This window comes from Bacillus rossius, chromosome 7, assembly GCF_032445375.1.
Source record: "Bacillus rossius redtenbacheri isolate Brsri chromosome 7, Brsri_v3, whole genome shotgun sequence".
NCBI lineage: Eukaryota > Metazoa > Arthropoda > Insecta > Phasmatodea > Bacillidae > Bacillus > Bacillus rossius.
The window spans coordinates 66099858-66116991 of NC_086335.1; the positions used below are offsets into that span (position 1 = coordinate 66099858).

At 39.9% G+C, this 17134-nt stretch overlaps 1 protein-coding gene across 2 annotated transcripts in view; it reads left to right on the top strand.

The window, feature by feature from the left end:
- Positions 1-16864, top strand: part of LOC134534248 (protein RRP5 homolog) — a 42828-nt gene extending 25964 nt beyond the window's left edge. For both annotated transcript variants that reach the window (XM_063372534.1, XM_063372535.1), the window contains exons 19-23: positions 635-763; positions 2423-2524; positions 3179-3332; positions 5601-5766; positions 16646-16864. In XM_063372534.1, the coding sequence (XP_063228604.1) occupies positions 635-763; positions 2423-2524; positions 3179-3332; positions 5601-5766; positions 16646-16820 (726 nt within the window). In that variant the 3' untranslated portion in view covers positions 16821-16864. The remainder of the gene's footprint in view (positions 1-634; positions 764-2422; positions 2525-3178; positions 3333-5600; positions 5767-16645) is intronic.
- Positions 16865-17134: the final 270 nt, after the last annotated feature.

Here is a 17134-nt window from a genome sequence, read left to right on the forward strand (position 1 = left end):
GCCACTCTCCGAAATTGGCGGATTATGATTGTTAGGCACGACTGAATGAATGAACAAATGAAAGTTTAATGTATCGTTGACACCTATGTCATAAGAAACACATGAGGTGTGAAACTATGAGATGGAGCAATGATGGAGTAAGTTGGTGAGGGGAAACTGGAGTTTTACTGAGAAAACCCACCAGCCCACTCAACCACTGTTGCCCATGATTTTGATCTGAATTCACCCCAACATCAGTAGTAACTGGTAGTAAGCCCAGCTCTTTAACTTATACTTCAGGGGGATCAGGCATATCCTTATTGGATTTACAATTTTTTTTTGCCACAGATTGCAATTTAACTTCCGTGGTTATCATGAAAGTTTTAGTCGTTCATGTGGAATAATCTATTTCTTACCAGCTGTTAGCATGTATCAGATTTTAGCAAGTTTTAAGAGCTTGGGAAGGTGTTATTGATCCATTTCATGCCAAAAATCAGGATAAATAGCATAATATTATAATTATAGCTAGATATGAAAAAAAAAATGAAATTTTAAATGACAGATTAATCTCCCTGAAGAGTTGGCCCGAGTGTCTGTGCCAAGCACTGATTCCATCGGCAACAAGGGTAGTCTATGAGTATGTAACTGATTGCAGGCAACAGAAATAGAGAAGGCTCGGGCGGTGGCGGAGAAGGCGCTGAAGACCATCTCGTTCAGGGAGGAGGCGGAGAAGCTGAACGTGTGGGTGGCGCTGCTGAACCTCGAGAACTTGTACGGGACAACGGTGAGTTTGGGTCGCTGCCGTTCGCCCGGGCTCCAGGTGTGCTGGTTCGTTCAGCCGTCTCGGCTCGGACAACAACTGAGAAACAGTATCGAATCGTTAGCAGGGTACCGTTTCGCAGTCTGAATACCCCCCTCTCCCCAATAGAATAGAGGGATTGAGACTTACTTTAAATACAGATACTAATTACTGAATCTATATACAGTAAAACTCGTTTAAGAAGTTCCCGTTCAATAAGTTTTCCCGCTTATTAAGTTTACAAAATTATTCCCTTGATCACTTCTATAATATCCTTATGTTAATTTTTCCCATTCAAAACGTTTGCATTTATAGATGCTTCCCGCATATAACGTTCAGCATTTCAAGAAAAAAAATTGTAATACTGTTTATCTTTAAACTTTTAAAATATATTTATCATTAATTTTCAAAAATTTTGTTATTTCCAAACGATTACAAAATAATTTGAACTGCAAAAACCTGCGAAACCATTGCCGTAGGCCACACGCTCTTATTATTGTATTTTTTTGACCAACCATCTGCTTGCATTTGTATACACTGAGAAGCTGTTGCATCTTTCCTCTATCTCTCTTATCTGAACATTTGACGAATGATAAACGCTTCAGTTAGTTCAGTTTACTCATCAAATTGTATATTATTTCCAGTATACCATGATAAAAATAGGTAAGTGTAATTTTTGAGTTAATACAGTGTGTCATTTGAGGAAAACTTTATTTTATGTAGCAGAAGTTCCCTTTTAAGAAGTTTTCCCTGTTAAGAAGTTTTTAGCACCCAGTCCCTTGAAAAACGTCTTAACAGAAATTTACTGTATTAGACCCAGACTCTGAATTTCAGCCGGCATGACCTGTGCTAGTTTGCGTGTGCTATCGGCTCAGTAAACGCGGAGGGAGTAATCAGGGCATGTTGCGGAAACTCTAGTAAGTCTGCCCCTGTCCCGTATAATCACGCCCCTGCTCAAGAAACATCACAGCTGTTTGTATTGGCATAAATTTTACATCACAACGAAATTAACTGTTCATCAAAGAACTGCATCACATTGCGAATGTTGAGTTTTTGACCGATTTTCATGCAGTGGTAAATGTGCGCGCCTTCAAATCGCTTAAGACTTTTAATGCCTATTTATTTATAAAAGTTAAGAAATTTTTTGCAGACTTTATTACATATTTAAAAAATAGTTTCAAAATATAAAAAATCCAGCGCAGACAATTAAGTATTTATTTATTTTTATTTTGAGCCGGGCTTTCAGATATTTCATTGTATGTTTAATGTTTGTAAGATTATTTTATTGTAATTTTTTTTATTAAGTATGTGCCTAAATTATGCAGTTAATAGTCATTGCAATTTACGAGGAACTTAATTTTTATATTATTGGTTGCCACCACTAACTGTGCTCCTCAAATTTTCTGTTTTAATATTTTCATGACTAAATTTGTTTACTCTGAATTTACCAGCACTCTTTTGGGTGCGAGAGCATGTCAGAAAATCCATGCGTATTCAACAATTTTTTCATTTTGCATACATATGTTAGACAACTCGCAATAGAGTGCTGGAGTTGTCATCACTCATCCTGGCTAGGGGAAGTGTGACATCATTGGCAGGACATTGTTTGTTTTACAAATATCTTTTGCCCCTTTCATGTTTCAGGAAAGTTTAAACAGTGTGCTGAAAGATGCTGTACAGTTTAATGATGCCGAGACGGTTTACCTCAAAATGCTCCAGATTTACTGCACCTCTAACAAAGCGCAGGTATGTAATATTAATAATAAACAATTACAGTATTGTTTTATAGCGGTTACAAAGTGAAGTGATTTAAAGTTAGAGTGGCACCGAAACTTCGCATTAGCAGTTTTTTTTTATGGCCAACAACAATAGAGTCTTTAAACATGTGACACTTTCTTTTGACCAGTGTAAAAGAAATCTCTGCTTCTGTTCAGGCAAATACGTACATTTTGTACCCACTGCCAAAATCCATGAACTTATTACCATCCATTACATCTATTACTGTGAGAAGCTTATCATAGTTTTTTACTAGTTTAGTTTATGCTTATGACTTGTCATTTAAACTTCTCTGCATTTTCATTGGGGGGAAGAAAAATGTTTTTTTTCCTAAAAGTATAGTAAATCCCACAAACGAGAGATTTTTTTAACGGGTAAATTAATCAATTTTTTTTTTGTTTGTGAGTTTAATATGTTTCCATTTCCGAAAGAGAAAAAATATTGGTAAATGGACCTGAAGATAAAGCCATAAAATCTTGACTGTGTGGGTTATAGACCTTTCACTGTGGTTCAGTTCCGTTGCTATTGGGCGTGCAGTGTCGCCTCTAGCGCGGTGAGGCTGGTGTGAAACAGGGGCTCTGCTTCGGGGCTGGGCCTAGCACGCAGTGTGGTGTCTGCTCCCAGGAGGCAGAGCAGCTGGTGAGCCTGGTGTGCAAGAGGTATAAGCACAGGCAGGAGGCGTGGGTGCAGGCGGGGACGGCCTTAATGAGGCTGGGGCTGTTCGACAAGGCGCGGAGTCTCCTGCAGAGAGCCCTCGCCAGTCTCGACAAGAAACTGCGTAAGGCTCCGTCAACTGTTACTGTTTCAAGTCCCGTCAACTGTTACTGTTTCAAGTCCCGTCAACTGTTACTGTTTCAAGTCCCGTCAACTGTTACTGTTTCAAGTCCCGTCAACTGTTACTGTTTCAAGTCCCGTCAACTGTTACTGTTTCAAGTCCCGTTAACTGTTACTGTTTCAAGTCCCTTCAACTGTTACTGTTTCAAGTCCCGTTAACTGTTACTGTTTCAAGTCCGATACTAGGCTTCTAAGGACCTTGGTTGTTTTCATTCAAGTCATGTGTCAAATTATTCAGAATATCAAATATTTTTTGAAGTGAAACTTCTTTGTGCGCGATGACAGTAAAATTTCAAGTCCGAAGACCAATGAAACATTGTTGGGAAACGTTTCTGACATGAAAAGAACAGAGAAAAGGTACTGAGCCAAAGAGAGCACTATGCTATATGCGTGGCTGACTCGTTTTCATTCTCCTCTTTGTGCAATGATTCGTTCCTCGCCCAAATATAATATAACTAAGAGATATAGATGAACGAAAGAAAACGACAGAGAGTGTGCGCATAAGCTTATTGTAGAAAATAGATATAGGTATCCTATACAGTCAGCTGTGAGTGCCTTGAACTTTATATGTATTTGCTACCAGCGTGCTCGCGTTCCTCCTTGTTCAACCAGCAGCGTAGAGAGCACTGTTGAGACAGTCCCAGCATTTCCCGCATAGATAGCGCTACCTGTTATGAATTTAATTTTTTGTTCAGAGATTTAGCGTGCTCCAAATGGCAGAATTGTTTGACGAAACTTTAACATGTACAGTTTTTTCTTTGTGTGGTGTGAGTAATTCAACAGTGAGTACCTAATATGATTATTTAGAAAATTGTCTTCTTTCTCTCTTTTCTCTCACTTTTTGTCTTTTAACCCCTTACAATATACTTACGAGTTGAGGTTTATATTGCCAAAATGGTTTTACTTCAATAACATGTACTGAGTTACATGCACTTTCTTTTAAAAAAAATCAAATTAAAATATACAGTGAAACTATTTTTTTTTATTTACACTTATTAGGCATCCAAGAAATATGGATGCAAAATGATAGTAAAGGCTTTTTATTCTTGTGGGAAACTTTAGAGCTTAGGTTTTTACTTCTTATGGAAGATGGCTGACACACATTTGTGATTTAATGCCAAATATGATTGATTTCAATGAAATGACACTGAAAATGTGTTACTGTAAATATGAATTACGTATATTACAAGAACATTGAGAATTCATGGGAATAATTCAGACAGCTGGACAGCTAAGTTAGGTTTCTGTAAGACAAGGAAAATCTGCAAGACATGAAAAAACTTAAGTAATTGATAAGGAGTCATTCAAGATTGGAAAAAAAACAAGGAAATTTACTAAATGGTATTACCAAACTGGATTAGTAATTTTTAATGTTTCAAAAGTAAAGACCAGAATTTTCTTTAATCACGGATTCATCAACAAACAATCAATGAATCAATTGGGCGATTGGGCATTGCAATCTAATGAACGTTCATTTTTTTTTCCCGCAAGTAATACATGGCGCACAGGTGAGTAGTAGTGAAAGAGATGATCCAGTTAAATTCCAGTGACATAAATAGTAGAGTATTTAGGTCAGTTTTCCTTTTTTTTTTTGACTGACATTGAACTGCTTAAATTAAGTGTGACGTATAGCAAAGTAGTGAAACAAAAGACTCATGCAGATATTTGTGATTAAAGAGACAGACTAAAAAAATTGGGCTATCCTTTGAACACCATGTTAGTATCGTATGTAAGGTACGTCATGGGCGTCGCAACTGGGGGGGACGGGGGGGACACGTTCTCCCCCCAATAATAAAAGTCTTCAATTTCGTCCCCTCCAATAATATATTTAGTTTCGTAGTTTCGTAGTTTCTCCTGGTGTTTAAATTAATGATTTTGTGTGGATATAGCACCAGCAGATATGTTAACTGTGTTTTTACAAATTTGCTCTTTGAAAATATTTTTTATAAAAAATAAATTATATATTGCAACCAACTATAATTAGAATATAAATATAGGAAAGAAAAACGCCTAGAAAACCACCTTTTTGCACCTTCAAACCCCAAATTTTCCCGGGGGAGCCCTGCTTTTTTTCCAGGGGATGGATATCCCTCAACAACTAAATAAATTGAAGTCGACCCCCCCCCCCCCCAAAAAAAATATATCCTTGCGACACCCACGGGTACGTGGTGGTTGCCGTGTGCTTGAGGGCGTGTGTGGTCGTTGCCGGCAGACGTGCCGACCATCTGCAAGTTCGCGCAGCTGGAGCAGCAGCTGGGCAGCGCGGAGCGAGCGCAGACGCTGTTCGAGCAGGTGCTGGCCTCCTACCCGCAGCGGGTCGACGTGTGGACCAGCTACGTGGACATGCTCGTCAAGTCGGGCAGCGTCGACATCGCCAGGTGAGGCTCGCATCGGCCGACTCTGGCTCTCTCACTCGTTCAGACCGGGTGGAACCACGCTGTTTTGGTTATCTCCGGATTCAGAGTGACTTCTGCCGACATCTGCTTCAGCTGCGATGCATCTCCCTCCATCTTTCTGCGATGTCTATCTTTGGTGATTTTTGCCATTTGCTTCATGCACTGGCTGCTGTCGTGTCTGCGATTGATTCAACGGAATTTGCCTTGAAATGCACGTAACACAAGTATTAGATAGGTAATATTATAAATATGAATTCTTCCTCCCCCCGCCCTCCTCATGACCCTACTCATAAATACAACTTTTCCTGCAGCTTAATTTTAGTTTTAATACTACTGTATAATTAGACCTATGATTTTGTAACTTATGAAAATGAGTATCTCCTTTTTTTTTCTTTTTTCTAATCCACACTACAATATGTTAAAGTTACTCTATATTAAGGTGTTTAGTTAACAGCACCAACTTTGTATCCCATATTTTCTATCTTTGCACAATGTTATTAGAATCTTCACGTTATACACACATTAAGGTTTAAAATAGTGTGTATAAAACTTGCAGTCCACAAAAAAATTTATATAAACATATTAAATTAGTAACAGCACTATTTTTAAACTGTTACCTCGAGACTTAAAACATGTTTGGTAAGGTCTGTTTCGGTACTTTCATGTTGGCTAACATCAACAGGTTACAAAAATAATCAAACTACAGCAAAGCAGTTAGTGTATGTATGAGTATTTTGTGTTAAGTATTAAAGAGGTTTTGGAGTGTCATTTTTTAATATTACTGCCAGTCATAACTAAGGAAAAAAATTAAAGTATGCAACAAATTTCATAGTATGGTCTAACAAAAACATCATATTTAAAACTTCATTCTTCTACATTTTTTCAAAGCATTTAGGTATTATTTAATATTTTGGCATGATAAATTATTTTTTGGATATTTATGGTTGAATATTTGATGGTAGTTTTGGAATCAAAATTGCAAATAAAAGTCGATAAATATGAATTGCACTAAAATCAGTGTAAAATGTACAATATCATAAACATCATGCTTAGGGTTATGAATGTCTGTAGTAATTTTTTTGTTTTGCTTGTGAAACCAACCGCCAAAAATACACGTCCATCCTGTAAATTCGTTACCAACCTGTGCATTCTATTATTGGATTCCGAGCTGTGTGTGGTGCAATGTCTTGGCGGCGGTAGGAGATTCACGATACTGGGATTCATGCTGTCGCACTGAGATGTCACGTTGGCAGTGGCAGGCAACAGAACCGTGCTGAAACCTGCAGGTGCTTGCTCAGTGATCAGGTTTCCTCTCCGTCGTGTGGCCACCCGGCACCAGTTGTTTTTGAGAACAGTCCTGTCTCTGCTCTCCAGCTCTCATTCGTCATGACGCCGCCATCGCGCAACTCTGGTGCTGCTGTGTCCCCGTTTCTTGCCCCTCTCCTGGCCAAAGAGCGTGACCTGGATGTCTTCTCTGGCAGCTTCCAGGCATCAGGCGAAGGGACTTGGTTCGCAGCGGTCCAAAGATACGTTTAGCTTAATACATACATCAGCCAACAAGTTGAGTCGTTCTTTCTCTCTGGCGACTGTTTGGCTGTCGAGGGAGGCTTCGTGGTGTGGCCTCCGCCTGTTTGTCAAACCAGAACTTGACCCGCGGACGAGCACAACTTCGCCGCTCTCTGTCAGGAGTCGCGAGTCGCGCACTAATTGTGCGCCCCATGAAACACGACCAAAACATTCCCAACTCTCCTGAGCGATGGTCTCAAGTGATTCTACAATTTTGCAAATACCAAAACTGAAGAACTGCGTGGAAATGACTGAAAAGGAACATATTACTAACTCAGTATTTTCTAAGTTCAGTTGGAAAAAAAATGTGCAGATTTGTTAACCAGCTAACTCACAACAACAAAGTGACGTTAATTACTCCGTGACAAATAGCTGTTACCAAACCCTGTAATGTTATTAACACAGTAATAATGGGCACTCATTAATAAAATTATGTAAAAAACTTAGATTAAAAATTATAGCAAATTAAAAGTAAAATAATTATTGCAATATTTATTTTTACACGTACTGGCTTCAAAGAAAAGGCAGCCAGCGCTAGCCTAACAACCTAAAAATTATAAAATACTGTACATAATAATTTTAAAAAAAAATTATCAAATTTAAAAATTAATCTTCTGAAAAAAAAAGTATTTATAATATTTTCAAAGATATTTAAATTTCCTCAAAAATTCTCTACCTAACCAAGTAATAAATATTTTTTTTTTGTAATCAGAAAATTTTGCAGTGTGGGTACCCACTTATTTATAATGCAAAAATTATCCACTCGTAATTCTTCAGTGAGCGAACCAGTTTTTTAATCATGCTAAAGTCGTAGGCACTTGCCACGAAAAACATTTTTCCAGTCTGTTGGGGAAGTTACTGCCAGCAGGTCTACACTAAAGATTTTAATTACGCCACAATTTTAAATGTACTCAGCGAGATAACATTTTTTATATTTTTTTAACAGCTTCATGAATTTAGAAACTGTTCTTTTTATCGAAGTCCCACCTGAGTCCTGGAATATACTTGGCACGAGCAGTAGAAATTTTTTAAATTGATAACTTACAGTTTCTCTTCACATACCATCGGCGGCACACACCCAGTGTGCAATTTCGTCACTGCAGTCCTCGCAGAAATCCACAACCACACACCATCACCGTCGTGAACACAACAGCCATCGACCGTTATTTTATTCTCCGCGAATTCGGTGCCGCGAGGCACCTGAAACGCAGCTTGTAACTCACTTGTACCAGCACCTGACTTTGACTGCAGAGCGCGTCAAACCATATACATACGCCTCCGTCATCAGCCAGGTTTTTCCCCCTTTTGCACATTACTGCCATCTATCAGCACACAATTACACTGTCTTGAGTTCAATTAGCGCTGCACTATGGACAAGTTTTGAAACTTCCCACTCAATAGTTTCATTTCTGCTCACACTCTTTTTTTTATTATCATCGCTAATGAACCACCAATAAAATACCTACGCAATAAAAAATTATCTACCTAATAAAAGATCTGCCACTTGCATTTATTAAATCACTAATACCTACCTATTAAAGCTGCCCTTAAGAGATATTGAGAATTACAATAAAATAATTACAAAAATGAAATAGAGTGCCAATAATTAAAACACCAAATAAAAAATACACCCTAAATTTGTTGTGGCCTAGACATGGGACTCAGAGGCCAAAGAGAGAAAGACCAAAAGACCGAAAGTGGTGTTTGCAATGTGCCGCACAGGTGAGTAGTGGTGAAAGAGACAATCCATTTAAATTCCAGTGACATAAATAGTAGAGTTTTTAGATCAGTTTATTTTTTGACAGACATTGAACTGCTTAAATTTAGTGTGAAGTATAGCAAAGTAGTGAAACAAGAGACTCATGCAGATATTTCTGATTAAATAGACAGACTAAAACAACTGGACTATCCTTCGAACAACCTGTTCCTCAATCGTGATGGTACTATCCTTCCTTCTTAAAGAATTTCCCCCTTCCCCCCAATTCTTTTATGCATCTGTACAATATATGATTATGTCTTATAAACCATTGAACAGAATTTTTAATCACCTTTTTCCTGCTCTGTTGGACATTGCTTCAACCTTTATTGAGTCTTTGACCTCAATGTCAACGAGACATTAAATCCTTATTCATTTGTTATTTTCTACCGAGAATAAAAAAAGATTTTGTTTTTTTTACTTTGTAAGTACGTAGTTGTGTATGTGAATTGATTAAGACGTTTTTTTTTCTTACAAATAATTTGGCGAGTATTTGTATAGAATCCATTGACCATGATGGATGCACGTCTTGTCGATACTCCTGTTATTTTCTTTGTGCTCGTGATGAAAACTCGCCAAGTCACTGCAGCTGTAGAAGAGCGGACTGTGTCCACTTGTAGCAGTGAACTTGAAGTGGAAGCACATGTGAAGGTAGAAAGTCGGGGCTGCGAGTGATCGTGAATCTCGTGACCTCTCTGTGGAACAGGTTTTCCCGGACCGGCCGGCGTCCCTACTTCTCTCCCGTCCGACCCTCTCCGTTGTGAAAATTCAGCTTCCATAGATCCTGCACATTTCTGTAATGGTTCTGTTACCTCCTTTGAGTTTTCAAACACAACATTGCACACCTTTTAAAATAATTATAAAAAGGCTCATGATGTTTCGCCATAGACATCTTCAAGCCAAAACACGGCTCTAGTTGGAAGCCAAGACAAAGACCACGAAAGCTTGCAATGAACTTGATAAAACTTGGTTCAATTACTTTTGTGTTCCAGTTATTAAAAAAAAACACCGAATTCTCTTTGGTATAAAGTACATATTGCTTAGTGCGTTCTGCAAACAATTTTCTTAAAATGATTAAACCATTTAAGGAGTGATTTTATTTAAATTTTAATAAATGTATCAGCCATCTTTACTAATAGTTATTATGAACTCCAGCTCTTATTTTAACTGGCCTTACCCATGTTACCTTTATTAAACATTTTATATCAAGGAACAGACAAATAGTTTTGAATGAATATGCAGTTTCATTCAAGGATCTAGATGTGTTAAGGTATTAAGGATTCGAGGTCAGCTTCATAGTCGTTTTGGCTCTCGGTGAGTGAGTGAGCAAGTTGCCAGCGCTGGAGCCTGCCTGTGAAAGCGTCAGAGTGGCTGGTGGATGATTCATGTATCCGAATGAGTTAGGATACAAGAATAATATTATTCACTGCCCTCTGGCACCTTGGATATTTACAACTGTAGTTTCTAGTCGTTAATGCGCCCACACGCAGTCATTGTAAAACTGTAATATTTCCTTTAGTATACATTACCACTCCCTGGTTTTGTTTTGTGTCTGGGTTTGCTGTTAAGTTGCCTGCAGTCCCTCCAAACATTGATAATTTTGAATTATTAATAAATGTTATTCACTGAAAATATATGTGGCAGACTGAGGAATTGCTCCACTGCAACAAATAGAACAAATAGAAATCACATTTAAATAAATGGGGTTTGTTGACAGCAATAAATATCCATGTGTTACTTGCCATCTGAAGCGGTTAAAATATATGTGTGTTGAGGCTTATGGCCGTTTCCTGCAATCAAAATTTTCTTTGGATCACATTCAGTGGGTGCTATGCTCCATGTACCAGCAGCATTGTACCCACTGATTGGCTAGCAGCTGAACCAATTAAAAAACCCTGACAGAGACATCTGATATGCCAACACTCCCAAACAATCAGGAAGCACAGATTACCTAGGTAAATACATATACGAGGGTTGTCTGAAAAGTTTCCGACCTCAACATGAAGATGGCAGCACTCGTCAACAAAAATTGGGGAATGTGTTTGCGCATGCTGTAGAATACACTCTCTGAAATTTCAGCCATTTAGGACACGCAAGCGTGAAGATATTACAAGTTTTTTTTTGTGCAGATTTAATTGTAGGATTTTACATGTATTTTTTGAAAATCATATGATTATCGTACGTTCAGAAACTTATTTTTCCCCGACCCTCGAATTTTTTACCTTTTTTGTCCTTCTTCGTAACTGTAACTCTCCCGCCCCTCAACAATTAGAGCTCTAGGCAAATGCCAGTTTGTAAATCGGGGCCAGCTTGGACTACTGTTTGTTGTCCTCGATGAAGAATTATATCAACTTTCAGCTTGTGTTCAAATACAATTGCTGCGCACCCGCTGCGCGTCAGCTGCTGCGTGCCCTGAAGATGGCGATTACAATTTCTAGCTAAACGTCGGAGATTGACTCGCTCCAACTCTGAGCTCCATGCCAGCTCCTCCTTGCCACGAGGCCGTGTGTCTCCCCGAGTGGGGTCGGTGTTTGCGCGCGATGGTCTGGCGTCTGCCAGGACAGGATGATGGCGGTTGTTTACGACTGTGCTAGACCCGGGGACCGCGGGACGTGGGAAGTATCGGCGGGATGATTCTCAGCTCCACCCCAGACCTCCTGAGTCCAGTGCCACGTGTAGGCAGACAACAGAACTACTTACTGGTAACGATGTTCGTAGGCTTTCACGGCCATTGTATGAAGTAGCTCGGCTTCTGGGCTGTAGCCGCGTCCTTGGGCGAATAATTCACCGACATTTTCGGTCGACATTGCAGTCGCCGTCATCAGGGAGCAGTTACTAACTGCTAACTGCTCCCTGATGATGGCGACTGCAATGTCGACCGAAAATGTGGGTGAATTATTCGCCCAAGGACGCGGCTACAACCCAGAAGCCAAGCTACTTCAGAACTACTGGTAGCTGAAAAAAGAGTCAACCTGGAGGCGAAACTATTTTAAAGCATAAGGTGATGATTATAGCTATGTAATTTTTTTTTACTTTGTTGTTTTTGTATATATTTATTTTTTTTAAACGTCGGACGTCTTTCAAATCAGACCGAAACATGGGCGTACGTGTATATCATCGTCTCTCCTTGATAAATTTTCTTCTGTTATCCTCGGGAGATGCAAGCGCGGTGCAGTTTGTAAGCATGTGCTGTCAGCTCGCTGATGCGTCCTTGGGTTTGATCCTCGGGTAAGAAGGGGGGGGGGGGGAGGTGGAGGGGGCTGACTCTCTCGGTCCTTCCCGTTCAGTGTTAACTCGCGCGATCCAGACGTGGCAGTGCGGTGGAATGGGCCGTCTGTGTGTGGAGTTTGTCGAAATCCATCTACTTAGGAAAATTGTTGGGGAAGGGGGGTGGAAGGAACTTAGCAGTCTCTGCAACAGCCCGTCGGAGATTATGTACACATTTAAGGGGCCCGCCTCGTCAGGGGTGTATGTGTGTTAGCGAGGCGGGATGATAAGCGCGACAGTCGCTGGTGCTTCTAGCGCGGTATCGCCTCTATAAGCGCAAGGCTTTGAACTGGCGCGCAGTATTTGAGCGGTAACCTTAACATTATATGGCCGAGAAATGAAGAAAAATTTGTAATGCAAGTCTCTTAAGTGTTTTCAAGAATCTGTACTGATTGTTTTACGCCTAAAAATTACTCTGAAAACATGCGTTGTAGCCATTTTAACACTTCTAAAAATACAGTTTAAAAACTTAATCCGAAATCAAAAGTACTTTTCGACCCTCAGCGAACTCTTAAATGCTTTTCGTAAGCAGACCCCACTCGGATGTCTTGAGTAGTTTTGAAAGCGCGTTATTTTCCCTGAAGCTCTGCGCACCGTATGTGTGCCCGGGTGGACGGTGGAAAGGAGTTCCCGGGCCACAGACACGGCTGCAGAACTCTGTGCCAGCCAGCGAACTCTGTTCAAGAGCGACTCTGTCGTGGACGTTTCACGTCCGCCCCGACATACCCATGATATATATATATTTTTTTCTTTTCTCCTGGATTTTAAATTGTTCAAACCTTAATATAGCAAAAAAAAAAAAATAAATAAAATTTATTCTACAGTAGTTATGAACAATGGTTATTTTATTAATTGGTAGATATTACTTGCATAAAGTTTTTATATGTGATTTTTTTTGTTTGGTTACCAATATTATCTTGTAGCACAGTCGGAATGATAAGGAAGACGCTTGCTGGTATTTATAGCGCGGTATCGCCCCTAAGCACAGGGCTGCAGACTGACGCACAGGATAAGAGTAGTACGAGAAGTGAGGGGTAACCATAGAGGTGTACTGCGAGTCACTCGAGTGCTTTGGAAAATCTGTACCGGGTGTTAAATTATTTTAGCCATTTTCACTCCTTGTGAAAATGCAGTTTAGAAGCGAAATAATGGGAACAGAACCACACTTCCACCCTCAGCTTTTCGCAGACACAACTCTCTGAAGCTCTGCACAACGTGTGTGTGTGTGTGTGTGTGTGCCCGGGCTGGCCCGGGGGGGGGGGGGAGGGGCTGATGGGGAGACGATGGTATAAATGTAATGTCATTGTCATCAGAAAACAAAAGGACACCACGGGCAAGTGTGGCGACACACTTTCCTGTAATCAATCAACGACTGCTGGTGGGATGCCTTGCGCATGCCATAAGACCAATAAAATACAAGAGGGCAGGGGGTGGGGCATTTCCCCCCTCTTACCCTCAACATCTTTATGACTACACAACGGGAGGACAAGAGCCCCTGAAAAGGCTTGTACCTCCCCCGCGCTGAGGGATTGCCCGGTGATGAACAATTGGCGGCAATGGTTGGTGTTGGTGACGGAGCACGAGAAGCCTAAGATGTACATCAAGTTCTGCCCCTGCCCGAACACGCCCGAATATTCACCTTCGGCCAACCTCGGGATTTGTTTTATTTTTGCGCAGGAAAAATGGTATTCAAATATTAAATGTGGTCGGTTAGGTTAGCTACATTAAAACACTTTAAAACACTATGGACGGTTAATTAGGTTAGTATAGCTATATTAAAATAAACAGAGAAATATAAATAAATAAATATATATATGAATAAACCCGAGGTTGGCCGACGGTGAATATTCGGGCGTGTTCGGGCAGGGACAGAACTTGATGTAGGTACATCTTAGGCTTCCCGACGGAGTACCACCGCGGAGGGAAAGCCTTCTTTTTCACAGACGAGAGAGCCGAACGCCCGATCGTGCATCTTCGGGGTTTATTTTTATTTTGGACAGCTCATGATAACTAATGGTCAATTAGGTTAGGTTAGCTACATTACAAATATTTTTAAAACATTGTGGACGGTTGATTTGGTTAGGATAGCTACATTAAAAGATACTGTGAAATCATGTAAACGGTTTACCTAGCCCTGGATAGCTACGTATTAAAAAGTTATTTGCTAAGCAACCATAAAATGATTTTACAGTATTTTTAATGTAGCCATACTTACCTAATACAACACACCATCCCACAATGTTTTAAAGTATTTATAATGTAAGCTAACTTGTATCCTAATCGACCCGCAAAAATTTAATGCCACACCGGTTTATACAATGAGATAGAACCGGGGGGGGGGGGGGGGGGGGGGGGGGGGGGAAAGCGAGCATGAACTTGGGGTAACTTCGGGTGTGTCTGTCTCGTCAGTGAAAAGAAGGAAGGCTTCCCGCCGCGGAGGCAGGCGGCGCCACACCTGCGAGGCCCGCCAGTAGGTCGGCGCGCCGACAAAGACCAGTCCCCCCCCCCCCCTGTGGGGGCGGGGGGGGGGAGGGGGAGACACGTGACCCACTTGCCAGCCGGAATGCGGAACACGCTCAGGAGCGTCATCTCCCGGAGACAGGTGGCAGTTCCCCCGGGGAAAGCCTTCCTTTCACAGACGAGAGAGACAACACACGAAGTTACCGAAGTTCGTGCTTTTTTCCCCGTATCTTTAATGTAGCTATCCTAACCTAATTGACCATTATTATACTTTTATCAACACCGCCATATTTATTTACAATGAACCAAAAAAAAACCGAAGATGCACGATCTGGGGTCCGCGCTGCCCTTCCCCCACCCCCCCCCCCCCCCCCGCCCCCCCCCCCACCCCCCCCCCGCCATCCACATCCCTTCTTTGCGAATCCTACATGTTTGCCTCCCTGCTACTGTATTGTTGAATCTAATCCACAACAAGGAAGTTTATTTCATTACCAGAGACAACACGCAATGCAGGTTTTTTTTTTTTTTTTTGCTTCAGGAGATTCTTCATTAAAAACAATTTTTTGTCAAATACTTTTTATCGTTTAAAAAATATAATTATAACATCAGAAATAATTTTAATTTGTAATAATTTAAAATACATTGAAATTTTTTAATGAATATTTCGTGTATATTAAATTTAAGTTGTTTTTTTTTTCTTTTATATGCATCATTTTTCGACGCGGGGATACGGTTGTCTGTGACCCAAGAACAAACGGGAAGCCTAAGATGTACATCAAGTTCTGTCCCTGCCCGAACACCACCGAATATTCACCTTCGGCCAACCTCGGGTTTATTTATATATATTTATATTTCTCTGTTTATTTTAATGTAGCTATACTAACCTAACTAACCGTCCATAGTGTTTTAAAGTGTTTGAATGTACCTAACCTAACCGACGACTTTAAATATTTGAATTAATTTTTCCTGCGCAAAAATAAAACAAATCCCGAGGTTGGCCGAAGGTGAATATTCGGGCGTGTTCGGGCAGGGGCAGAACTTGATGTACATCTTAGGCTTCTCGTACCGACAAGCACGTGAGACGAAGCCTAGTTACCACCGCGACCACCAGTGGCGCCAGCGCTGATTCCAGCCTTGCCAAAATAAATACAAGTTTTCAAGCTTTTGTATCTTACTTTTATTTAAGACATCAAGTATTTTATTCTATTTTTTCACAACTTCACAAAACCCTCAAATTTTTATTACTTTTAAATATGGTAAACTGAATTTTCATTTAAGTTATACTTATTTAGGCGCGTTATGAAAAAAAAATGAGAGTTAATTTTTACGATGCGCACACACCACTATAACAAAATTTTTACTGGCTGAAAATAAATATTATATATGTGTGTGTGTGCTTTTAAATCTTATACTTTAGTGATTGATATTGAATACCGGTCCATATCATTAAAAACGTTTATTAACTGTGAATATTAGTTATATAAATTATGTTTATAATCCTTTTTAGGTGTATTTATATATATAATTGAGGTTATTTTCTGGTATGTTCCATTATAAATAATAAATTATTATTTAATAATTAATTAAAATTAATAAATTGTAATAAACATTTATATTATTTATTTAATGTCGTTTGTAATTAAAATGTATCTTGATCTTTTCACTAAATTAATAATGTGTTTATATTAAAATTGAATATTGAATATGTATTTAAATGTTTTAATTTGGTTGAATTTATACTTTACCAACCACATTTGTAATATCTCTCCAGGTCTTTTATTATCTTATTACTATTATTATTTCCATGCGCAGGCAAGTGCTGGAGAGGGCAGTGGCGCAGAGGCTGCCGCCGCACAGGATGAGGACCTTGTTCAGGAAGCACCTGGACTTCGAGCAGCGACACGGCAGCCCGGAGGCCGTCGCCCGCGTCAGGCAGATGGCCGTCAGCTACGTGCGCGCCGTCACAGACAACCTGCAGGACGACTGAACTGCAATTGTGAACCAATAAAGCGTTACCGCGTTTGTTTTTCATGTGACTTGTTGTCTCTCCGGTCTCCCCTTCTTGCCACGGAAACCTAACACGTGGGATTGCATTTCAAGGTTACGAAATATTAATTTTATTTACAAAAAATATTTTATGCTTCAAGATCGTACCTAACACGGGCAGAACTTACACTTATTATAAAAAAAAATTGGTTGTCTGTACAGTCGGTTTACGGACGATAGTTTAACGTGACGTCATAACAAAACATTGATGAAATGATTGATTGCATACTTTTATGAATAAAATTGAATCATTTT